The following is a 24,885-nucleotide window of genomic DNA, read 5'->3' on the forward strand; positions in this document are numbered from 1 at the left end:
GAGCGTTTCACGGCCTTAAGGGCTCTGCTCACCATTAAAATAAAAGTCCAGACTTGGTACTTACCTCACTTTGAAGTAACTCCTGTCCTTTGCATATCCCTTCTCACTCCGGGCCACGCCCCCAACACTTCCCCTGTACCTCCCCGCCTCGGTGGTGTCCTCTCCCCCTATCGCTGCTCCCTGACCCCTCCCTCAGGCCCTCCCAGCCCCGCTCCAGTCCCCCTTTCCTGTCCCCGTCCCGCCTTGAGTGGCAGGCGGTCTCCGTTAGACTGGCCAGAGCCGCAGCGGGGGCAGGAGCGGCAGCCATGGCCGCGTCCGGCGTGGACGAGTGCTCTCCTCTGCAACTCGCGCCCCGCTCGGGCAGCGTCACCCCCACCGTGCCGCCGCACTGGCCCCAGAGGTGATGCGGTGCAGACCTCTCGCCGGGCAGAGGCTGCCCGCACTCTGAGCCATCCAGCACCGTGCGCACGGCTTGGAGGCGGGGAGGCCAAGGGAGAGCACGCACGCCTCACCCCTTCATTCCAGGCTTTGGCCGGTTCCCGGCCATGCCAAAGGTCTCGATCGGCTCTCTCGCATCCCAGGACTGATCAGGCCCCGGGGCCACCCTCCTCACCAGTCTTGGCCGCTCGGCAGGACCCGGGCCCGGGCGTGGCCCGCCAATCTCTCGACCACATGGGCACCTAGGCAGGTGCGGCACTGCCAAGTCCAGGCCGTGGCCCTCACCTAGACCCACCCCTCCCCTGCAATCCCTGCCAAAGCCCAGCAGGACCTCCGAAAAAACACGCGGACACACCAGCCAGCCACTCCACCAGACAACACTTTGGGCCTCAACCTCACCCTCCATGCAGAGCTCTCGGCCCTTGGGGCTCTGCCCCATGGACCCCAGGAAGAAAAAGGCCTGAAGCGGAGAGAGAAAACAGCCCAGGGCTGCTGGCCGCAGGAGAGCACGTGGAGGTGGGCGGTGGCGCGAGGAGCATGGATGTTCCTGTAGCCCTTGGGCTCGGACGGCTGCCCGGGACCCCCGGGACAGTGAGCAAGTAGGGCCCGGGGCGTCCTCGGACACTCTGGCTGGACGGTGGCCAAAGGAGAGCGTGGCAAAAGCCTACAGCACCCTGTAGTCCCCAGAGGTCTGCAATCTAACCAAGTACTAACCATGCCCGATCCTGCTTAGCTTTCAAAATCAGGCACGTTCAGGGTGGTATGGCCGTAGACAAGAGAGGCTGTCACCTGCCACCCCAAAAGCTCGAGGCTGGCCTCCTGGGGGCCAGAGACACCCGTGCCTACAGCGCACGTCCTGTGGGGGTGCGGGTTTCCGCTAAGGCGCTGCGGGCCTTGACCGGTTCCCGGCAGTGCATAAGTCTGCATGGGCGTTACCGCATCCCCTGACTGCCCAGGCCTCGGGCCGTCTGCCATTCCAGTCTTGGCTGCTTGGCAGGACCCCGGACCAGCATTGTGCGCCATGCTCTCGGCCACCTGGGCACCTAGGTACCTGCAGCCCGACTAAGACCGGGCTCCGGCCTTGACCCAGACGCACACCTCCCCTGCCCTCCCCACCGAGCAGTGCCCAACCTGCCCAAACACACACGGAGCCCCTGGGCACACCCCGAGGCATCACTTAGGATGGACGCAGCCCTCACTCTCCACCGGGACCAGGGAGCAGCCCAATCCGCAGCCCCTGGCCTTCACATCTGTTGTGAGAAACGCCTGCAGTCCTGGCGGGATGCCTGGTGCTTGGAGCAACAAGGTCATCAGAAGCAGATGTGGACTTGCACTGGAGGAAGCATTGCAGGGAGGGGGCACATGCCTGACCTATTCTGGGACTTCTTGCTCTAGGGACAAGGATGGGAAGAAGATACCTGAGAAGAAATAGCTGAAAACACGGTAGTGGCCTTGTGGCTGAGTCTGGGAATTGGCTGTAGTTTGTCATCGCTAACCTGATAGTAAATAACGATGATTTGCAAAGCCAGCTTTGTGAGAGAGAATAAAAAGCCGTGGAGGCAGGGGTGGGAGATGCTAGCATTGCCATTCCTTGCCATTCCTCCTCTCCCTTATCCATATTAGTAAAAGCATTTCCACACTCCGACTCTTCTTCCTAACCATCTCTGCAACAACATCGGCTCTCTCCAACAAGAGAGATAGACAGAGAGACAGAGAAACCCAGACACAGAGCGAGTGACCAGGAGGGAAGAAGAAAGGAGAACGAAGGCCGCCAGGGCGGGAAGCACAGTGAGAGCCACAAAGGGGGGGATGGGGTCGCCGGGTAAGGGGAGGAACGCGGGAGGTGGCCGCGGTCAGACACAGCAGAGAGAGACAGAGAGACAGAGAGGAGATCCCGCGCACGAGAGAGAGCGTGAGCCCGTACCTGCCCGTGCAGAGAGCGGGACAGGACACGCAGACGAGCGCTCCGACGCACGGAGCCAGAACCCGGCTGTGACCCCGAGACCCTGCGGCCGCCCTGAAGAGGCCGCTTCCACAGCACAGGGGTGGTAGTGCCGTGGCTGGGCTCAGGCAAGGAGGCGGTTCGTGCCTCGTGCAGCATGCCTCGAGACAGGCTGGGGCTCAGGGAGTCTCATTGTTCTATGAGTCCTGCCAGGGGTCCCGCCGCAGACAGGCAAGACGCACAGGCTCCCTGGAGTGTCTGTGTGTGTGTGTGTGTGTGTCTGTGTGTATGTGTCTGTGTGTGTGTGTTTGTGTGTGTGGCTGTTCGCTGCAGCCTCCTGCGAGCCAGAGGGCTCTTGCCGCGCACGCGCACCCACTCTCATGTGGCTCGGCCTCTCTGACGCTGCTGGTCGGTCACGCTTCCTGTCCCGGGTGTGAGGGTCAGATTCGTACCTGGTCCGACGGCACCTGGTTCTCGGGTGAGAAGGGCGGGGAGAAGCGTGTTGGAGGAGACTTGAGGCCTTCGGCGTGGCAGGGCGAGTTGGGGTGGCCGGTCCCGCGTCCCGGGGATGCGAGCGCGCTGCCAGCGTGTGTTAGAGATGGTGGTCCTCGGGGCTTGGTCCCACAGAGCCCAGGAAAGAAAAGGCCTGGAGCGGTGAGAGAAAACAGCCCAGGACTGGCTGCAGGAGAGCGGGCGAGGGCGGGCGAGGGTGCAGGCGAGAGGCGGTTGGAGACGCCCTTGGGCTCGGCCGCCCGCCGGGACCCCCGAGACAGCAGGCGAGCAGGGCCCAGGGGTGTCCAGGGGCACCCTGGCCGGAGGACAGCAAAAGGAGGGGGCGGCAAAAGCCCACAATACCCGGCATTCCCAGGTGGCCTCTCACCCAAGTGGGAGACCCTGCTTAGCTTCCAAGATCAGACAAGTTCAGGTGCATTGAGAGTGATAGGGCCGTAGATGCGAGAACCTGTTGCCTGCAGTTCCAAGAGCTCGAGGCTGGCCTCCTGGGCGCCGGAGACGTCCGCGCCTGCACGTACAGGGTTGGGCGGTTTGAGCAGAGCAGGGGAGGGTCTGCCGGCTGCACTAAGGCCCCGCGGGTCTTGACCGGTTCGCGCCGGTGCGGAAGGACTGGGTGGTTCTAGCATCCGGATCTTGCCCAGGCCCTGGACCACTTGCCTTCCTACTCTTGGCCATTTGGCAGGACCACGACCCGGGCGTGCCTCGCCAATCTCTCGGCCACCTGGGGAACCAGGAAGGTGCAGGCCCGATAAGTCTCGACCCGGCCCTGAACCAGATCCACCCCACTTCTGCGCTCCACGCCGGGGCTGAGCCCGACCTGGCCAAAACCACCCGGAAACACCTGCCACACCACGTGACAACGCTTGGCCCCAAAACCTCACCTTGCGCCGAGTGCCCTCCGCCCTTGAGGCTCGCCCCGCCCCCCCCCCCGTGGAGCCCAGGAAGCGAAGGGTCCAGAGTGGAGAGAAAACAGCCCAGGTCTGGCTGCAGGAGAGCAGGTGGGGGCGGGCGATGTCGCGGGGCGCATGGACTTTGGTGCAGCCCTTAAGCTCGGTTGCCTACCCTGGACCCCCGGAACAGCAAGCGACAAAGTGAGCAAGTGACCAGGGCCACGGGGCATGCAGGCGTACCCTGGCCGGAGGGATAAAAGGAGGGGGCAGCAAGAGCCTGCAGCACCCGGTACTCGCAAGCGTTCTCCCATCCAAGTACTAACCAGCCCCAACCCTGCTTAGCTTCTGAGATCAGACGGGATCAGGCACGTTCCGCGTGGTACAGCCGTAAAAAGGAAACACCGTCGCCTGCATTCCCAAAAGTTTGAGCCTGGCCTCCCGGCCCCCGGAAACGTCCGCGCCTGCACCGCGGCAGAAAATAAATTTTAGGACATACACATGGGCGCAAATTTGAAATGCATATGATAGCAGCCGAAATAACTGTTCATGAGACGCGCCGCTGTGTTATTCCCCAAAATCCCACCAGATGGCAGCAGAGTGTAAAGTTTTATGATGACATCGATCGTTTCTGGACACCGTATGGCAGTAGAGAATGAATATTCATGATCGCTCAGGTGTTTATAGTAAAATAGACACCCGATGGCATCAGAAAATTTATTTTTATTGTGGTCTACACTCTGTTATTCTCAAAATTCCCACAGGATTGCTTCAGAAAACAAAATTTATGAATACGCTGGTATTTTCACAATGTCCATGAGATGGCAGCAGAGAACAAATTTTTCAAGACATGCGCTGCTGTGTTAGTCCCAAGATTCACACGAAATGGCAGCAGAAAAAAAAAATTCTAACGACACACCCTGCGGAGTCATTTTTTAAATGCACATGAGGTAGTAGCAGAAATAACTTCTCAAGACGTGCACTCCTGTGTCATCCCCCAAATGCTGAGCCGATGGCAACAGGAAGTAACTTTTTATATTAACATACGCTTGCCTGTTATTTTCGAATGCCCACCGGACAGCAGCAGAGAATAATCTCTCATGACATGTACTTTTTTTGTTTATCCCAAGATACACACGATATTCCACGTACGAGAACTTTGTTCAACCAAACGTCCTTAGGTGTCATTTTCTAACTGTACGAGATAACGAAAGAAATAACGGCTTACGACGTGTGCTATGGTGTTATTCCCAACATGACGACAGGATGGCAGCACGGAATGAGTATTCGAGAGGATCTACAGTAGGACATTATTTCCCAATTGCCCACAAGACTAAAGCAGAAAATTATGTCACGACAAGCACTCCTGTGTTTTACACAAGATGCACGTGGAATGGCATCAGAAAACTTTTCATAATGACATTCCACAGAGTCTATTTTCAGAATGCACGTGAGATGGCCCCAAAATTGCATTTTATGGCATGTGCTGTGATTTATTCAGAAAATGCTCACAGTGTAGCGGCAGGTGAGTATTCACAAGAGACACGCAGGTATTATTTCTGAAATGCCCTCCGGATGGCAGCGGCGAACAGATTTCACGACGTACACACTTTTGTTTTTCCCGAGATTCACACGACATGGCGACAGAGAAAACATTTATAGAGACACACGATGGAGTGGTGTTTTTAAAGGCACACAACGGCGGCAGCGGTAACTTTTCACGGGACGCACTGTGGCGTTATTCCCAAAATGCTCACCAGGTGGCAGCAGAAAATAAATCGTTCTGCTCACATACACCTGAGTGTTATTATCAAAATTTCTACGAGATGGCAACAGAGAACAGTTTTTCATTACTTGCGGTCCTGTGCTCTTCTCAAGTTTAATCTGAAAAGGCACCAGAGAAAAAAATTATAACGACATTCCCTGGGGTGTTATTTTTTAAATGCACACGAGAGAGCACCACTTTTTTTCCCCATGACATTCTCTATGGCATTATTCCCAAGTAACCACCAGACGGCCTCAGAAAAGAATCCTGTGCTCACGTACACCAGGATATTATTTTCGAAATGCCCTTGAAATGGCAGCAGAGAATAACCTCATGACGTGCCCTCCCGTGTCTTTACACAGATGCAAATGAAATGGCAGTAGATAAAAGGTGATTCTAATGACGTTACTTTGGGTTTATTTTCAGAATGCACCTTGCACAGAAGCAGAGATAACATTTTAGGATCTGCGCTGCGTTATTACTCCCAGAATGCCCACCAGATGGCAGCAAGAATAAATTTTATGACACTCGTGTTCTTCTCAAGATGCACAATGCATGAAGGCACAGAAGGAATATTTACGATAACCTACACCAGGTTTTATTCCCGAAAACTCCACCAGGTGGCAGCAAAGAGTAAACATTTTTATTTCGTACAATCCGGTGTTATTCCCCAAATTCCCACCTATGACGGCAGGAAATAAATTTAATGATGATATACACTTGGGTGTTATTTTCAAATTACCCACGAGACGGCAGCAGAGAAAAACTCTTCATAATGACATGCCCTGGGTGTTATTTCCAAAAGGAACATGAAAAAGAAGCAGAAATAACTTTGAGCAGCCCTGTCATGTTATTCCCAAATTTCCCACCGGATGGAAGCAGAGAATGAATATTCATAATGAGCTACCCTTGATGACCTATTTTCAGGTGTTATTCCCAAAATGCACAGCAGATGACTGCACAGGATAATGAATAACATTTCATGGCCAACACTCTGCTGCTATTCCCAAAAAGTCCACGAGATGGCAGCAGAGGATTGGGAATAACATTTCATGGCGATCGCTCGGGGGCTATTCCCAAAAGGCCCACGAGATGGCAGCAGAGGATTAGGAAAAATATCTCAGTACCTAAACTCCGGTGCTATTCCCAAAAATTCCACGAGATGGCACCAGACGATAAGGAATAATATTGCAATACCTAAACTCTGGTGCTATTCCCAAAAAGCCCACGAGATGGCAGCAGAAGATAGGGAAAAACATTTCATGGTCGACACACGGTGCTATTCCCAAAAAGCCCACGAGATGGCCGCAGAGGCTTAGGAATATTATTTCAATACCTAAACTAGGGTGCTAGTCCCAAAAAGCCCACGAGATGGGAGCAGAAGATGGGGAAAAACATTTCATGGTCGACACACTGATGCTATTCCCAAAAATCTCACGGGATGGCAGCAGAGGATTCGGAATAATATTTCAACACCTAAACTCTAGTGCTATTCCCCAGATGGCCGATAGCCCACGAGACGGAAGCAGAGGATAAGGAATAATATTTCAATCCCTAAACTCCGGTGCTATTCCCTTAAAAGGCCACGAAATGGCAGCAGAGGCTTCGGAATAATATTTCAATTCCTACACTCTGGTGCTATTCCCAAGAAGCGGAACCCCGGGTCCCTGGAACCCCTGGGAACCCCTTGCTCCGCGGAACCCCTGGGAACCCTTGCTCCGCGGAACCCCTGGGAACCCCTTCGTCGACGGAACCCCTGAGAACCCCTTCGTCCGCGGAACCCCTGGGAACCCCCGGTCGGCGGAACCCCTGGGAAGCCCGGCTCCGCGGAACCCCTGAGAACCCCTTCATCCGCGGAACCCCTGGGAACCCCGGCTCCGCGGAACCCCTGGGAACCCCTTGGTCCGCGGAACCCCTGAGAACCCTTCGTCGACGGAACCCCTGGAACCCTTGTGTCGCGGAACCCTGGGAACCCCTTGGTCCCGACCCCTGGGAACCCTGGTCCGCGGAACCCCTGGAACCCCCTTGGCCGTCGAACCCGAGAACCCTTCGTCGACGGAACCCCCTGAAGAACGCCCTTCGTCCGGCGGAACCCCTGGAACCCCTTGTTCCGCGGAACCCCTGGGACCCTTGGTCCTCGGAACCCTGGAAACCCTTCCGACTGAAACCCCTGGGCACCCCTTGGTCCTCAGAACCCCGAGAACCCCTTCGTCGACGGAACCCCCGAGACCCCCCTTGGTCCGTTCAGTAACCCCTGCGAAACCCCTTGATCCGCGGAACCCCTGGGAGGAACCCTTTGCTCCGCGGAACCCTGAGAACCCCTTGGTCGCGGAACCCCTGGGACCCTTTTGCTCCGCGGAAACCCCTGAGAACACCTGGGTCAGCGGAACCCTGGGAACCCCGGGTCCGGCGGAACCCCTGGGAACCCCCGCTCTGACGGAACCCCTGAGAACCCTTCGTCGACGGAACCCCTGAGAACCCCTTCGTCGGCGGAACCCCTGGGAACCCCTTGCTCGCGGAACCCTGGGGAACCGCGGAACCCCGCGAACCCCCGTAACCCCGGATCCCCAGAACTCTTTTATCCCCGGAACCCCGGCGATCCCGGCACTCCCGGAACCTTGGCACCCCTGTATCCCATGCCCCGATACAGGTCGGGGCTCAGGGAGTCTCGTTGTCCTTTGAGTCCTCCCGAGGTACCACCGCAGACAGGCGAGACGCACAGGCTCCCTGGAGTATGTGTGTGTGGCTGTTTGCTGCGGCCTGTCGCGAGCAAGAAGGCTCTCGCCGCACACGCGTGCGCGCTCTCGTGTGTCTCGGCCTTCTGACGCAGTTGGTCAGTCCTGCTTCTCGTCCCCGGGTGTGCGGGCCGGCCTCGCGCTTGGGCCGAGGGCACCTGGCTGTCGGGTGAGAAGGGCGGGGAGAAGCGTGTCGGAGGAGGTTTGAGGCCTCTGGCGGGGCGGGGCTGGGCGGGACGCGGCGTGGCGGGTGGGGGTGGCCGGTCCCGCGTCCCGGGAAGGCGAGCACACTCCCAACGTGTGTTAGAGACGGCGGTCCCCGGGGCTCGGTCCTACGGAGCCCAGGAAGGAAAGGGCCTGGAGCGGTGAGAGGAAACAGCCCGGGACTGGCTGCAGGAGAGCAGGTGAGGGCGGGTGAGGGCGCGGGCCCGCGGCCATTGGAGACGCCCTTGGGCTCGGCCGCCCGCGGCGGACCACAGAGACAGCGGCCAAGTCAGTGAGCAGAGCCCAGGGGCATCCCGGGGCCACCTGGCTAGAGTGCGGCAAAAGGAGGGGGCGGCAAAAGCCTACGGCACCCGGCCTTCCCAGACGGTCTCCCACCCAAGTAATAGAATAACCAGGCCCGACCCTGCTTAGCTTCCAAGATCAGACAAGTTCGGGCGCATTCAGGGTGGTAGGGACTTAGACGGGAGAGCCTGTCGTCTGCCGCCCCAAGAGACCGAGCCTGGCCTCCTGGCCGCTGGAGACGCCCACGACTACACCGTACCTCCTCCTTGGGGGGAGCGCTGGGGGTTCCGCTAGAGAGGTGGCTGGAGCGAGAGCCAGCCGCGCTAAGGCACCACCACAGCCCTTGAGGGACTGAGCGGAGGGACTGGGTGGGCGCTCTCGCATCCCGGACCTGCCCAGGCCCCACACCACTTGCCTTCCCCGTCTTGGCCGTTCGGCAGGACCACGGCCCAGGCGTGCCTCGCCCATCTCTCGGCCACCTGGGCAACAGGGAAGGTGCAGGCCCTGATAAGTTTCGACCTGGCCCTGAACCAGATCCACCCCTCCTCTGCGCTCCCCGGCGGGGCTGAGCGTGACCTGGCCAGAACCACGCGGAGACACCGGCCACACCACCAGGCAACGCTTCGCCCCGAAACCTCACCTTCCGCCCAGTGCCCTCCGCCCTTGAGGCTCGCCCCTCCCCCCGTGGAGTCCAGGAAGCGAAGGGTCCAGAGTGGAGAGAAAGCAGCCCAGGTCTGGCTGCAGGAGAGCAGGTGGGGGCGGGCGATGTCGCGGGGCGCATGGACTTTGGTGCAGCCCTTAAGCTCGGTCGCCTCCCCGGGACCCCCGGAACAGCAAGCGACCAAGTGAGCAAGTGAGCGAGGGCCCGGGGCATCCAGGGGCACCCCGGCTGGAGGGCGACAAAAGGAGGGGGCGGCAAAGGCCTACGGCACCCGGTATTCGCGGTCTCCCATCTAAGTACTAACCAGGCTCAACCCTGCTTAGCTTCCAAGATCAGACGGGATCAGGCACGTTCCGCGGGGCACAGCCGTAACCAGGAACACTGTCGCCTGCATTCCCAAAACTTCGAGCCTGGCCTCCCGGCCCCCGGAGACGCCCGCGCCTGCACCACAGCAGAAAATACATTTTATGACATACACGTGGGCGCTAATTTGAAATGCATGTGATAGCAGCAGAGAGAACTGTTCACGAGATGCGCCGCTGTGTTATTCCCCCAAATCCCACCAGATGGCAGCAGAGTGTAAAGTTTTATGATGACATCGACCGTTTCTGGACACCGTATGGCAGTAGAGAATGAATATTCATGATCGCTCAGGTGTTTATAATAAAACACACACCCGATGGCATCAGAAAATTTATTTTTATTGTGGTCTACACTCTGTCATTCTCAAAATGCACACAGGATTGCTGCGGAAAACAAAATTTATGAATACGCTAGTACTTTCACAATGTCCACGAGATGGCAGCAGAGGATAGGGAATAACATTTCATGGCCATCGCTCGGGTGCTATTCCCAGAAATTCCACGAGATGGCACCAGACGATAAGGAATAATATTGCAATACCTAAACTCTGGTGCTATTCCCAAAAAGCCCACGAGATGGCAGCAGAAGATAGGGAAAAACATTTCATGGTCGACACACGGTGCTATTCCCAAAAAGCCCACGAGATGGCAGCAGACGCTTAGGAATAATATTTCAATACCTAAACTCTGGTGCTATTCCCAAAAAGCCCACGAGATGGGAGCAGAAGGTGGGGAAAAACATTTCATGGTCGACACACTGCTGCTATTCCCAAAAACCCCACGGGATGACAGCAGAGGCTTCGGAATGATATTTCAATACTTAAACTCGGTGCTATTCCCCCAAAAGCCCACGGGATGGCAGCAGAGGCTTAGGAATAATATTTCAATACCTAAACTCTGGTGCTATTCCCGAAGAGTCCACGAGATGGCAGCAGAGGATTAGGAAGACTATCTCAATGCCTAAACTCTGGTGCTATTATCAAAAATTCCACGAGATGGCAGCAGAGCCTTACGAATAATATTTCAATCCCTAAACTCTGGTGCTATTCCCCAAAAAGACCACGAGATGGCAGCAGAGGCTTTGAAATAATATTTCAATCCCTAAACACTGGTGCTATTCCCCAGAGCGCCCACGAGATGGCAGCAGAGGCTTCGGAATAATATTTCAATACCTAAACTTCGGTGCTATTCCCCAAAAAGGCCACGAGACGGCAGCAGAGGCTTAGGAATAATATTTCAATCCCTAAACTCTGGTGCTATTCCCAAGAAGCGGAAACCCGGGTCCGCGGAACCCCTGGGAACCCCTTGGTCCGCGGAACCCCTGGGAACCCCTTGGTCCGCGGAACCCCTGAGAACCCCTTCGTCCGCGGAACCCCTGGGAACCCCCGGTCTGCGGAACCCCTGGGAACCCCTTGGACCGCGGAACCCCTGGGAACCCCTTGGTCCGCGGAACCCCTGAGAACCCCTTCATCCGCGGAACCCCTGGGAACCCCTTGGTCCGCGGAACCCCTGAGAACCCCTTCGTCGACGGAACCCCTGAGAACCCCTTGGTCCGCGGAACCCCTGGGAACCCCTTGGTCCGCGGAACCCCTGGGAACCCCTTGGTCCGCGGAACCCCTGGGAACCCCCTCATCCTGCGGAACCCCTGAGAACCCCTTGGACCGCGAACCCCTGAGAACCCCCTCGGCTCATGCGGAACCCCTGAGAACCCCTTGCATCCGCGGAAGACCCCCTGAGGACCCCTTGTACCGCGGAACCCCTGGGAACCACCGTGTTCCTGCGGAACCCCTGGGAACCCCTTGGTACCGCGGAACCCCTGGGAACCCCTTCGTCGACGGAACCCCTGAGAACCCCCTTGGATCCGGCGGAACCACTGGGAACCCCTTGGATCCGCGTGAGAACCCCTTCGTCGACGGAACCCCTGAGAACCCCTTGGTCCGCGGAACCCCTGGAACCCCTTGGACCGCGGAACCCCTGGGAACCCCGGCTCTGTGGAACCCCCTGAGACCCCTTCGTCGGCGGAAACCCCTGGGAACCCCTTGCTCCGCGGAACCCTGGGGAACCGCGAACCCCTCGAACCCCCGTAACCCCGGATCCCAGAACTCTTTTATCCCCGGAACCCCGGCGATCCCGGCACTCCCGGAACCTTGGCACCCTGTATCCCATGCCCCGATACAGGTCGGGGCTCAGGGAGTCTCGTTGTCCTTGAGTCCTCCCGAGGTACCACCGCAGACAGGCGAGACGCACAGGCTCCCTGGAGTATGTATGTGTGTGGCTGTTTGCTGCGGCCTGTCGCGAGCAAGAAGGCTCTCGCCGCACACGCGTGCGCGCCCTCGTGTGTCTCGGCCTTTCTGACGCAGTTGGTCAGTCCTGCTTCTCGTCCCGGGTGTGCGGGCCGGCCTCGCGCTTGGGCCGAGGGCACCTGGCTGTCGGGTGAGAAGGGCGGGGAGAAGCGTGTCGGAGGAGGTTTGAGGCCTCTGGCGGGGCGGGGCTGGGCGGGACGCGGCGTGGCGGGTGGGGGTGGCTGGTCCCGCGTCCCGGGAAGGCGAGCACACTCCCAACGTGTGTTAGAGACGGCGGTCCCCGGGGCTCGGTCCTACGGAGCCCAGGAAGGAAAGGGCCTGGAGCGGTGAGAGGAAACAGCCCGGGACTGGCTGCAGGAGAGCAGGTGAGGGCGGGTGAGGGCGCGGGCCCGCGGCCATTGGAGACGCCCTTGGGCTCGGCCGCCCGCGGCGGGCCACAGAGACAGCGGCCAAGTCAGTGAGCAGAGCCCAGGGGCATCCCGGGGCCACCTGGCTAGAGTGCGGCAAAAGGAGGGGGCGGCAAAAGCCTACGGCACCCGGCCTTCCCAGACGGTCTCCCACCCAAGTAATAGAATAACCAGGCCCGACCCTGCTTAGCTTCCAAGATCAGACAAGTTCGGGCGCATTCAGGGTGGTAGGGACTTAGACGGGAGAGCCTGTCGTCTGCCGCCCCAAGAGACCGAGCCTGGCCTCCTGGCCGCTGGAGACGCCCACGACTACACCGTACCTCCTCCTTGGGGGGAGCGCTGGGGGTTCCGCTAGAGAGGTGGCTGGAGCGAGAGCCAGCCGCGCTAAGGCACCACCACAGCCCTTGAGGGACTGAGCGGAGGGACTGGGTGGGCGCTCTCGCATCCCGGACCTGCCCAGGCCGCAGACCACTTGCCTTCCCCGTCTTGGCCGTTCGGCAGGACCACGGCCCAGGCGTGCCTCGCCCATCTCTCGGCCACCTGGGCAACAGGGAAGGTGCGGCCCTGATAAGTTTCGACCTGGCCCTGAACCAGATCCACCCCTCCTCTGCGCTCCCCGGCGGGGCTGAGCGTGACCTGGCCAGAACCACGCGGAGACACCGGCCACACCACCAGGCAACGCTTCGCCCCGAAACCTCACCTTCCGCCCAGTGCCCTCCGCCCTTGAGGCTCGCCCCTCCCCCCGTGGAGTCCAGGAAGCGAAGGGTCCAGAGTGGAGAGAAAGCAGCCCAGGTCTGGCTGCAGGAGAGCAGGTGGGGGCGGGCGATGTCGCGGGGCGCATGGACTTCGGTGCAGCCCTTAAGCTCGGTCGCCTCCCCGGGACCCCCGGAACAGCAAGCGACCAAGTGAGCAAGTGAGCGAGGGCCCGGGGCATCCAGGGGCACCCCGGCCGGAGGGCGACAAAAGGAGGGGGCGGCAAAGGCCTACGGCACCCGGTATTCGCGGTCTCCCATCTAAGTACTAACCAGGCTCAACCCGGCTTAGCTTCCAAGATCAGACGGGATCGGGCACGTTCCGCGGGGTACAGCCGTAACCAGGAACACTGTCGCCTGCATTCCCAAAACTTCGAGCCTGGCCTCCCGGCCCCCGGAGACGCCCGCGCCTGCACCACGGCAGAGAATACATTTTATGACATACACGTGGGCGCTAATTTGAAATGCATGTGATAGCAGCAGAGAGAACTGTTCACGAGATGCGCCGCTGTGTTATTCCCCAAAATCCCACCAGATGGCGGCAGAGCGTAAAGTTTTATGATGACATGGATCGTTTCTGGACACCGTATGGCAGTAGAGAATGAATATTCATGATCGCTCAGGTGTGTATAATAAAACACACACCCGATGGCATCAGAAAATTTATTTTTATTGTGGTCTACACTCTGTCATTCTCAAAATGCACACAGGATTGCTGCGGAAAACAAAATTTATGAATACGCTAGTACTTTCACAATGTCCACGAGATGGCAGCAGAGGATAGGGAATAACATTTCATGGCCATCGCTCGGGTGCTATTCCCAGAAATTCCACGAGATGGCACCAGACGATAAGGAATAATATTGCAATACCTAAACTCTGGTGCTATTCCCAAAAAGCCCACGAGATGGCAGCAGAAGATAGGGAAAAACATTTCACGGTCGACACACGGTGCTATTCCCAAAAAGCCCACGAGATGGCAGCAGAGGCTTAGGAATAATATTTCAATACCTAAACTCTGGTGCTATTCCCAAAAAGCCCACGAGATGGCAGCAGAAGATAGGGAAAAACATTTCATGGTCGACACACTGCTGCTATTCCCAAAAATCCCACGGGATGACAGCAGAGGCTTCGGAATGATATTTCAATACTTAAACTCGGTGCTATTCCCCCAAAAGCCCACGGGATGGCAGCAGAGGCTTAGGAATAATATTTCAATACCTAAACTCTGGTGCTATTCCCGAAGAGTCCACGAGATGGCAGCAGATGATTAGGAAGAATATCTCAATGCCTAAACTCTGGTGCTATTATCAAAAATTCCACGAGATGGCAGCAGAGCCTTACGAATAATATTTCAATCCCTAAACTCTGGTGCTATTCCCCAAAAAGACCACGAGATGGCAGCAGAGGCTTTGAAATAATATTTCAATCCCTAAACACTGGTGCTATTCCCCAGAGAGCCCACGAGATGGCAGCAGAGGCTTCGGAATAATATTTCAATACCTAAACTTCGGTGCTATTCCCCAAAAAGGCCACGAGACGGCAGCAGAGGCTTAGGAATAATATTTCAATCCCTAAACTCTGGTGCTATTCCCAAGAAGCGGAAACCCGGGTCCGCGGAACCCCTGGGAACCCCTTGGTCCGCGGAACCCCTGAGAACCCCTTCGTCCGCGGAACCCCTGGGAACCCCTTGGTCCGCGGAACCCCTGGGAACCCCTTGGTCCGCGGAACCCCTGGGAACCCCTTGGTCCGCGGACCCCTGGGAACCCCTTCGTCGACGGAACCCCTGAGAAACCCCTTGGTCGCGGAACCCCTGGGAACCCCTTGGTCCGCGAACCCCTGGCGCCCCGCTCTGCTGAACCCCCTGAGAACCCCTTCTTTGACGGAACCCCTGAAACCCCTCTCCGCGGAACCCTGGGAACCCCTTGGTCCGCGAACCCTGGGAACCCTTGGTCCGCGACCCCTGGGAGCCCCGGCTCTGCGGACCCCCCTGAGAACCCCTTCGTTTAACGGAACCCCTGAGAACCCCTTCGGCGCGAACCCCTGGGAACCCCCTTGGTCCGCGAACCCATTGAACGCCCCTTGGTCCGCGCAACCCCTTGGAACCCCCGCTCCGCGGAACCCCCGGGGAACCCCTTTGTCCTCGGAACAACCTGAGAACCCTTCGCGACGAACCCCTGAGAACCCCTTGGTCCGCGGAACCCTGGGAACCCCTTGGTCCCGCGGACCCCTGAAGAAACCCTTCTTCGACGGAACCCCCTGATAACCCCTTCGTTCCGCGGAACCCCTGGGAACCCCTGGTCCGCTGAACCCCTGGGAACCCCTGGTCCCCGGAAACCCCTGAGAACCCCTTGGTTCGACGGAGCCCCTGAGAACCCCTTCGTTCGAGGGAACCCCTGAGAACCCCTTAGTCCGCGGAACCCCTGGGAACCCCTTGGTCCGCGGAACCCCCTGAGAACCCCTTGGTCCGCGGACCCCCTGAGAACCCCTTGGTCCGCGGAACCCCCTGGGAACCCCCTTGGCTCGCGGAACCCCTGAGAACCCCTTCGTCTGACTGGAACCCCTGAGAACCCCTTCGTCGGCGGAACCCCCTGGGAACCCCTTGCTCCGCGGAACCCTGGGGAACCGCGGAACCCCTCGAACCCCCGTAACCCCGGATCCCCAGAACTCTTTTATCCCCGGAACCCCGGCGATCCCGGCACTCCCGGAACCTTGGCACCCCTGTATCCCATGCCCCGCTACAGGTCGGGGCTCAGGGAAGTCTCGTTGTCCTTTGAGTCCTCCCGATCGGTACCACCGCAGACAGGCGAGACGCACAGGCTCCCTGGAGTATGTGTGTGTGGCTGTTTGCTGCGGCCTGTCGCGAGCAAGAAGGCTCTCGCCGCACACGCGTGCGCGCTCTCGTGTGTCTCGGCCTTTCTGACGCAGTTGGTCAGTCCTGCTTCTCGTCCCGGGTGTGCGGGCCGGCCTCGCGCTTGGGCCGAGGGCACCTGGCTGTCGGGTGAGAAGGGCGGGGAGAAGCGTGTCGGAGGAGGTTTGAGGCCTCTGGCGGGGCGGGGCTGGGCGGGACGCGGCGTGGCGGGTGGGGGGGGGCTGGTCCCGCGTCCCGGGAAGGCGAGCACACTCCCAACGTGTGTTAGAGACGGCGGTCCCCGGGGCTCGGTCCTACGGAGCCCAGGAAGGAAAGGGCCTGGAGCGGTGAGAGGAAACAGCCCGGGACTGGCTGCAGGAGAGCAGGTGAGGGCGGGTGAGGGCGCGGGCCCGCGGCCATTGGAGACGCCCTTGGGCTCGGCCGCCCGCGGCGGACCACAGAGACAGCGGCCAAGTCAGGGAGCAGAGCCCAGGGGCATCCCGGGGCCACCTGGCTAGAGTGCGGCAAAAGGAGGGGGCGGCAAAAGCCTACGGCACCCGGCCTTCCCAGACGGTCTCCCACCCAAGTAATAGAATAACCAGGCCCGACCCTGCTTAGCTTCCAAGATCAGACAAGTTCGGGCGCATTCAGGGTGGTAGGGACTTAGACGGGAGAGCCTGTCGTCTGCCGCCCCAAGAGACCGAGCCTGGCCTCCTGGCCGCTGGAGACGCCCACGACTACACCGTACCTCCTCCTTGGGGGGAGCGCTGGGGGTTCCGCTAGAGAGGTGGCTGGAGCGAGAGCCAGCCGCGCTAAGGCACCACCACAGCCCTTGAGGGACTGAGCGGAGGGACTGGGTGGGCGCTCTCGCATCCCGGACCTGCCCAGGCCCCACACCACTTGCCTTCCCCGTCTTGGCCGTTCGGCAGGACCACGGCCCAGGCGTGCCTCGCCCATCTCTCGGCCACCTGGGCAACAGGGAAGGTGCAGCCCTGATAAGTTTCGACCTGGCCCTGAACCAGATCCACCCCTCCTCTTCGCTCCCCGGCGGGGCTGAGCGTGACCTGGCCAGAACCACGCGGAGACACCGGCCACACCACCAGGCAACGCTTCGCCCCGAAACCTCACCTTCCGCCCAGTGCCCTCCGCCCTTGAGGCTCGCCCCTCCCCCCGTGGAGTCCAGGAAGCGAAGGGTCCAGAGTGGAGAGAAAGCAGCCCAGGTCTGGCTGCAGGAGAGCAGGTGGGGGCGGGCGATGTCGCGGGGCGCATGGACTTTGGTGCAGCCCTTAAGCTCGGTCGCCTACCCGGGACCCCCGGAACAGCAAACGACCAAGTGAGCAAGTGAGCGGGGGCCCGGGGCATCCAGGGGCACCCCGGCCGGAGGGCGACAAAAGGAGGGGGCGGCAAAGGCCTACGGCACCCGGTATTCGCGGTCTCCCATCTAAGTACTAACCAGGCTCAACCCGGCTTAGCTTCCAAGATCAGACGGGATCGGGCACGTTCCGCGGGGTACAGCCGTAACCAGGAACACTGTCGCCTGCATTCCCAAAACTTCGAGCCTGGCCTCCCGGCCCCCGGAGACGCCCGCGCCTGCACCACGGCAGAGAATACATTTTATGACATACACGTGGGCGCTAATTTGAAATGCATGTGATAGCAGCAGAGAGAACTGTTCACGAGATGCGCCGCTGTGTTATTCCCCAAAATCCCACCAGATGGCAGCAGAGTGTAAAGTTTTATGATGACATCGACCGTTTCTGGACACCGTATGGCAGTAGAGAATGAATATTCATGATCGCTCAGGTGTGTATAATAAAACACACACCCGATGGCATCAGAAAATTTATTTTTATTGTGGTCTACACTCTGTCATTCTCAAAATGCACACAGGATTGCTGCGGAAAACAAAATTTATGAATACGCTAGTACTTTCACAATGTCCACGAGATGGCAGCAGAGGATAGGGAATAACATTTCATGGCCATCGCTCGGGTGCTATTCCCAGAAATTCCACGAGATGGCACCAGACGATAAGGAATAATATTGCAATACCTAAACTCTGGTGCTATTCCCAAAAAGCCCACGAGATGGCAGCAGACGCTTAGGAATAATATTTCAATACCTAAACTCTGGTGCTATTCCCAAAAAGCCCACGAGATGGCAGCAGAGGATGGGGAAAAACATTTCATGGTCGACACACTGCTGCTATTCCCAAAAATCCCACGGGATGACAGCAGAGGCTTCGGAATGATATTTCAATACTTAAACTCGGTGCTATTCCCCCAAAAGCCCACGGGATGGCAGCAGAGGCTTAGGAATAATATTTCAATACCTAAACTCTGGTGCTATTCCCGAAGAGTCCACGAGAAGGCAGCAGAGGATTAGGAAGACTATCTCAATGCCTAAACTCTGGTGCTATTATCAAAAATTCCACGAGATGGCAGCAGAGCCTTACGAATAATATTTCAATCCCTAAACTCTGGTGCTATTCCCCAAAAAGACCACGAGATGGCAGCAGAGGCTTTGAAATAATATTTCAATCCCTAAACACTGGTGCTATTCCCCAGAGAGCCCACGAGATGGCAGCAGAGGCTTCGGAATAATATTTCAATACCTAAACTTCGGTGCTATTCCCCAAAAAGGCCACGAGACGGCAGCAGAGGCTTAGGAATAATATTTCAATCCCTAAACTCTGGTGCTATTCCCAAGAAGCGGAAACCCGGGTCCGCGGAACCCCTGGGAACCCCTTGGTCCGCGGAACCCCTGAGAACCCCTTCGTCCGCGGAACCCCTGGGAACCCCTTGGTCCGCGGAACCCCTGGGAACCCCGGCTCCGCGGAACCCCTGGGAACCCCTTGGTCCGCGGAACCCCTGAGAACCCTTCGTCGACGGAACCCCTGAGAACCCCTTGGTCCGCGGAACCCCTGGGAACCCCTTGGTCCGCGGAACCCCTGGGAGCCCCGGCTCTGCGGAACCCCCTGAGAACCCCTTCGTTGACGGAACCCCTGAGAACCCCCTCGTCCGCGGAACCCCTGGGAACCCCTTGGTCCGCGGAAACCCCTGGGAACCCCTTGGTCCGCGAAAACCCCTGGGAGCCCCGGCTCTGCGGAACCCCCTGAGAACCCCTTCGTTGACGGAACCCCTGAGAACCCCCTCGTCCGCGGAACCCCTGGGAACCCCTTGGTCCGCGGAACCCCTGGGAACCCCTTGGTCCGCGGAACCCCTGGGAGCCCCGGCTCTGCGGAACCCCCTGAGAACCCCTTCGTTGACGGAACCCCTGAGAACCCCTTCGTCCGCGGAACCCCTGGGAACCCCTTGGTCCGCGGAACCCCTGGGAACCCCTTGGTCCGCGGAACCCCTGGGAACTCCTTCGACTGCGGAACCCCTGAGAACCCCTTGGTCCGCGGAACCCCTGAGAACCCCTTGGTCCGCGGAACCCCTGGGAACCCCTTGGTCCGCGGAACCCCCTGGGAACCCCGGCTCTGCGGAACCCCCTGAGAACCCCTTCGTTGACGGAGCCCCTGAGAACCCCTTCGTTGAGGGAACCCCTGAGAACCCCTTAGTCCGCGGAACCCCTGGGAACCCCTTGGTCCGCGGAACCCCTGAGAACCCCTTCGTCGACGGAACCCCTGAGAACCCCTTGGTCCGCGGAACCCCTGGGAACCCCTTGGACCGCGGAACCCCTGGGAACCCCGGCTCTGTGGAACCCCCTGAGAACCCCTTCGTCGGCGGAACCCCTGGGAACCCCTTGCTCCGCGGAACCCTGGGGAACCGCGGAACCCCTCGAACCCCCGTAACCCCGGATCCCCAGAACTCTTTTATCCCCGGAACCCCGGCGATCCCGGCACTCCCGGAACCTTGGCACCCCTGTATCCCATGCCCCGATACAGGTCGGGGCTCAGGGAGTCTCGTTGTCCTTTGAGTCCTCCCGAGGTACCACCGCAGACAGGCGAGACGCACAGGCTCCCTGGAGTATGTATGTGTGTGGCTGTTTGCTGCGGCCTGTCGCGAGCAAGAAGGCTCTCGCCGCACACGCGTGCGCGCTCTCGTGTGTCTCGGCCTTTCTGACGCAGTTGGTCAGTCCTGCTTCTCGTCCCGGGTGTGCGGGCCGGCCTCGCGCTTGGGCCGAGGGCACCTGGCTGTCGGGTGAGAAGGGCGGGGAGAAGCGTGTCGGAGGAGGTTTGAGGCCTCTGGCGGGGCGCGGCTGGGCGGGACGCGGCGTGGCGGGTGGGGGTGGCCGGTCCCGCGTCCCGGGAAGGCGAGCACACTCCCAACGTGTGTTAGAGACGGCGGTCCCCGGGGCTCGGTCCTACGGAGCCCAGGAAGGAAAGGGCCTGGAGCGGTGAGAGGAAACGGCCCGGGACTGGCTGCAGGAGAGCAGGTGAGGGCGGGTGAGGGCGCGGGCCCGCGGCCATTGGAGACGCCCTTGGGCTCGGCCGCCCGCGGCGGGCCACAGAGACAGCGGCCAAGTCAGTGAGCAGAGCCCAGGGGCATCCCGGGGCCACCTGGCTAGAGGGCGGCAAAAGGAGGGGGCGGCAAAAGCCTACGGCACCCGGCCTTCCCAGACGGTCTCCCACCCAAGTAATAGAATAACCAGGCCCGACCCTGCTTAGCTTCCAAGATCAGACAAGTTCGGGCGCATTCAGGGTGGTAGGGACTTAGACGGGAGAGCCTGTCGTCTGCCGCCCCAAGAGACCGAGCCTGGCCTCCTGGCCGCTGGAGACGCCCACGACTACACCGTACCTCCTCCTTGGGGGGAGCGCTGGGGGTTCCGCTAGAGAGGTGGCTGGAGCGAGAGCCAGCCGCGCTAAGGCACCACCACAGCCCTTGAGGGACTGAGCGGAGGCACTGGGTGGGCGCTCTCGCATCCCGGACCTGCCCAGGCCGCAGACCACTTGCCTTCCCCGTCTTGGCCGTTTGGCAGGACCACGGCCCAGGCGTGCCTCGCCCATCTCTCGGCCACCTGGGCAACAGGGAAGGGGCAGCCCTGATAAGTTTCGACCTGGCCCTGAACCAGATCCACCCCTCCTCTGCGCTCCCCGGCGGGGCTGAGCGTGACCTGGCCGGAACCACGCGGAGACACCGGCCACACCACCAGGCAACGCTTCGCCCCGAAACCTCACCTTCCGCCCAGTGCCCTCCGCCCTTGAGGCTCGCCCCTCCCCCCGTGGAGTCCAGGAAGCGAAGGGTCCAGAGTGGAGAGAAAGCAGCCCAGGTCTGGCTGCAGGAGAGCAGGTGGGGGCGGGCGATGTCGCGGGGCGCATGGACTTCGGTGCAGCCCTTAAGCTCGGTCGCCTCCCCGGGACCCCCGGAACAGCAAGCGACCAAGTGAGCAAGTGAGCGAGGGCCCGGGGCATCCAGGGGCACCCCGGCTGGAGGGCGACAAAAGGAGGGGGCGGCAAAGGCCTACGGCACCCGGTATTCGCGGTCTCCCATCTAAGTACTAACCAGGCTCAACCCTGCTTAGCTTCCAAGATCAGACGGGATCAGGCACGTTCCGCGGGGCACAGCCGTAACCAGGAACACTGTCGCCTGCATTCCCAAAACTTCGAGCCTGGCCTCCCGGCCCCCGGAGACGCCCGCGCCCGCACCACGGCAGAAAATACATTTTATGACATACACGTGGGCGCTAATTTGAAATGCATGTGATAGCAGCAGAGAGAACTGTTCACGAGATGCGCCGCTGTGTTATTCCCCCAAATCCCACCAGATGGCAGCAGAGTGTAAAGTTTTATGATGACATCGACCGTTTCTGGACACCGTATGGCAGTAGAGAATGAATATTCATGATCGCTCAGGTGTGTATAATAAAACACACACCCGATGGCATCAGAAAATTTATTTTTATTGTGGTCTACACTCTGTCATTCTCAAAATGCACACAGGATTGCTGCGGAAAACAAAATTTATGAATACGCTAGTACTTTCACAATGTCCACGAGATGGCAGCAGAGGATAGGGAATAACATTTCATGGCCATCGCTCGGGTGCTATTCCCAGAAATTCCACGAGATGGCACCAGACGATAAGGAATAATATTGCAATACCTAAACTCTGGTGCTATTCCCAAAAAGCCCACGAGATGGCAGCAGAAGATAGGGAAAAACATTTCATGGTCGACACACGGTGCTATTCCCAAAAAGCCCACGAGATGGCAGCAGACGCTTAGGAATAATATTTCAATACCTAAACTCTGGTGCTATTCCCAAAAAGCCCACGAGATGGCAGCAGAGGATGGGGAAAAACATTTCATGGTCGACACACTGCTGCTATTCCCAAAAATCCCACGGGATGACAGCAGAGGCTTCGGAATGATATTTCAATACTTAAACTCGGTGCTATTCCCCCAAAAGCCCACGGGATGGCAGCAGAGGCTTAGGAATAATATTTCAATACCTAAACTCTGGTGCTATTCCCGAAGAGTCCACGAGATGGCAGCAGAGGATTAGGAAGACTATCTCAATGCCTAAACTCTGGTGCTATTCTCAAAAATTCCACGAGATGGCAGCAGAGGCTTACGAATAATATTTCAATTCCTAAACACGGGTGCTATTCCCCAAAAAGCCCACGAGATGGCAGCAGAGGCTTAGGAATAATATTTCAATACCTAAACTCCGGTGCTATTCCTCAAAAAGGCCACGAGATGGCAGCAGAGGCTTAGGAATAATATTTCAAGCCCTAAACTCTGGTGCTATTCCCCAGATAGCCCACGAGACGGAAGCAGAGGATAAGGAATAATATTTCAATACCTAAACTCTGATGCTATTCCACAAAAAGACCACGAGGTGGCAGCAAGGGCTTGGGAATAATATTTCAATACTTAAACTCGGTGCTATTCCCTCAAATGCCCACGGGATGGCAGCAGAGGCTTCGGAATATTATTTCAATCCCTAACCTCTGGTTCTATTCCCGAAGAGTCCACGAGATGGCAGCAGAGGCTTCGGAATAATATCTCAATACCTAAACTCTAGTGCTATTCCCCAAAAAGGCCACGAGATGGCAGCAGAGGCTTACGAATAATATTTCAATACCTAAACTCTGGTGCTATTCCCCAGGAAGCCCACGAGATGGCAGCAGAGGCTTAGGAACAATATTTCAATCCCTAAACTTGGTGCTATTCCCCAAAAAGGCCACGAGATGGCAGCAGAGGCTTCGGCATAATATTTCAATACCTAAACTCTGGTGCTATTCCCAAAGAGTACTCAACATGGCAGCAGAGGATTAGGAAGCATATCTCAATACCTAAACTCTCGTGCTATTCCCAAAACTTCCACGAGATGGCAGCAGAGGCTTAGGAATAATATTTCAATCCCTAAACTCAGGTGCTATTCCCCAAAAAGGCTACGAGATGGCAGCAGAGGCTTAGGAATAACATTTCAATACCTAAACTCTGGTGCTATTCCCCAAAATGGCCACGAGATGGCAGCAGAGGCTTAGGAATAATATTTCAATCCCTAAACTCAGGTGCTATTCTCCAAAAAGCCCACGAGATGGCAGCAGAAGATGGGGAAAACCATTTCATGGTCGACACACTGCTGCTATTCCCAAACAGCCCACGAGATGGCAGCAGAGGCTTTGGAAGCATGTCTCAATACCTAAACTCTCGTGCTATTCCCAAAAATTCCACGAGATGGCAGCAGAGGCTTACGAATAATATTTCAATCCCTTAACTCTGTTGCTATTCCCCCGAAAGCCCAGGAGATGGCAGCAGAGGATTAGGAAGTATATCTCAATACCTAAATTCTCGTGCTATTCCCAAAAATTCCACGAGATGGCAGCAGAGGTTTAGGAATAATATTTCAATGCCTAAACTCTGGTGCTATTCCCCAGAAAGCCCACGAGATGGCAGCAAAGGCTTAGGAATAATATGTCGATCCCTAAACTCTGGTGCTATTTTCCAAAAAGGCCACGAGATGGCAGCAAAGGCTTAGGAATAATATTTCAATCCCTAAACTCCGGTGCTATTCCCAAAAATTCCACAAGATGGCAGCAGGGGATAAGGAATAACAATTAACGCCCTAAACTCTGCTGTTATTCCAAAAAAGTACACGAGATGGGAGCAAAGAAGAGCGTTTCCCAGCCTTAAGGGCTCTGCTCACCATTAAAATAAAACTCCAGACACTTGGCGCTTACCTCACTTTGAAATAACTCCTGTCCTTCTCATATCCCTTCTCACTCCGGGCCACGCCCCCTGCCACTTCCCCTGTACCTTCCCACCTCGGTGGTTTCCTCTCCCCCTATCGCTGCTCCCTGACCCCTCCCTTGGTCCCTCCCAGCCCCGCCCCTGTCCCCCTCTCCTGTCTCCATCCCGCCTTGAGTTGCAGCCGGCCTCCGCTAGACCGACCAGAGCAGCAGCGGGGGCAGGAGCGGCAGCCATGAGCATGGCTGGTGTGGACGAGCGCTCACCTCTGCGACTTACGCCTCGCTTCGGCGGTGTCACCCCCACCGTGCCACCGCACTGGCCCCAGAGGTGATGCGGTGCAGACCTCTCGCCAGGCAGAGGCTGCCCGCACTCTGAGCCATCCAGCACCATGCGCACGGCTTGGAGGCGGGGAGGCCAAGGGAGAGCACGCACGCCTCGCCCCTTCGTTCCAGGCCTTGGCCGGTTCCCGGTCACGCCAAAGGTCTCGGTCGGCTCTCTCGCATCCCAGGACTGACCAGGCCCCGGGCCACCCTCCTCACCAGTCTTGGGCCTTCGGAAGGACCCGGGCCCGAGCGTGGCCCGCTGATCTCTCAACCACATGGGCACCTAGGCAGGTGTGC

General features: G+C 58.4%; 1 protein-coding gene and 7 pseudogenes across 1 annotated transcript; all 8 read right to left on the minus strand.

Moving 5' to 3' along the window:
• Nucleotides 1-4,057: 4,057 nt before the first annotated feature.
• LOC118610583 lies at nt 4,058-4,176 on the minus strand (annotated as a pseudogene).
• Nucleotides 4,177-8,843: 4,667 nt separating this feature from the next.
• On the minus strand, nt 8,844-8,967 carry LOC118610077 (annotated as a pseudogene).
• A 2,382-nt stretch (nt 8,968-11,349) lies between these two features.
• Nucleotides 11,350-15,466, minus strand: LOC118609999 (collagen alpha-3(IX) chain-like; the record flags this gene model as incomplete). The annotated part of the gene is made up of 2 exons (XM_036229573.1): nt 11,350-11,403; nt 15,341-15,466. Coding segments are annotated over 2 exons (180 nt in total), but the record flags the coding sequence as incomplete, so codon positions are not given.
• LOC118610078 lies at nt 12,638-12,761 on the minus strand (annotated as a pseudogene).
• LOC118610496 lies at nt 13,501-13,615 on the minus strand (annotated as a pseudogene).
• Nucleotides 15,467-16,668: 1,202 nt separating the features above from the next.
• On the minus strand, nt 16,669-16,792 carry LOC118610079 (annotated as a pseudogene).
• A 739-nt stretch (nt 16,793-17,531) lies between these two features.
• LOC118610497 lies at nt 17,532-17,646 on the minus strand (annotated as a pseudogene).
• Nucleotides 17,647-20,662: 3,016 nt separating this feature from the next.
• Nucleotides 20,663-20,786, minus strand: LOC118610080 (annotated as a pseudogene).
• Between the last annotated feature and the right edge of the window lie 4,099 nt (nt 20,787-24,885).

This window comes from Rousettus aegyptiacus, unplaced genomic scaffold, assembly GCF_014176215.1.
Source record: "Rousettus aegyptiacus isolate mRouAeg1 unplaced genomic scaffold, mRouAeg1.p scaffold_m13_p_12, whole genome shotgun sequence".
Taxonomy (NCBI): domain Eukaryota; kingdom Metazoa; phylum Chordata; class Mammalia; order Chiroptera; family Pteropodidae; genus Rousettus; species Rousettus aegyptiacus.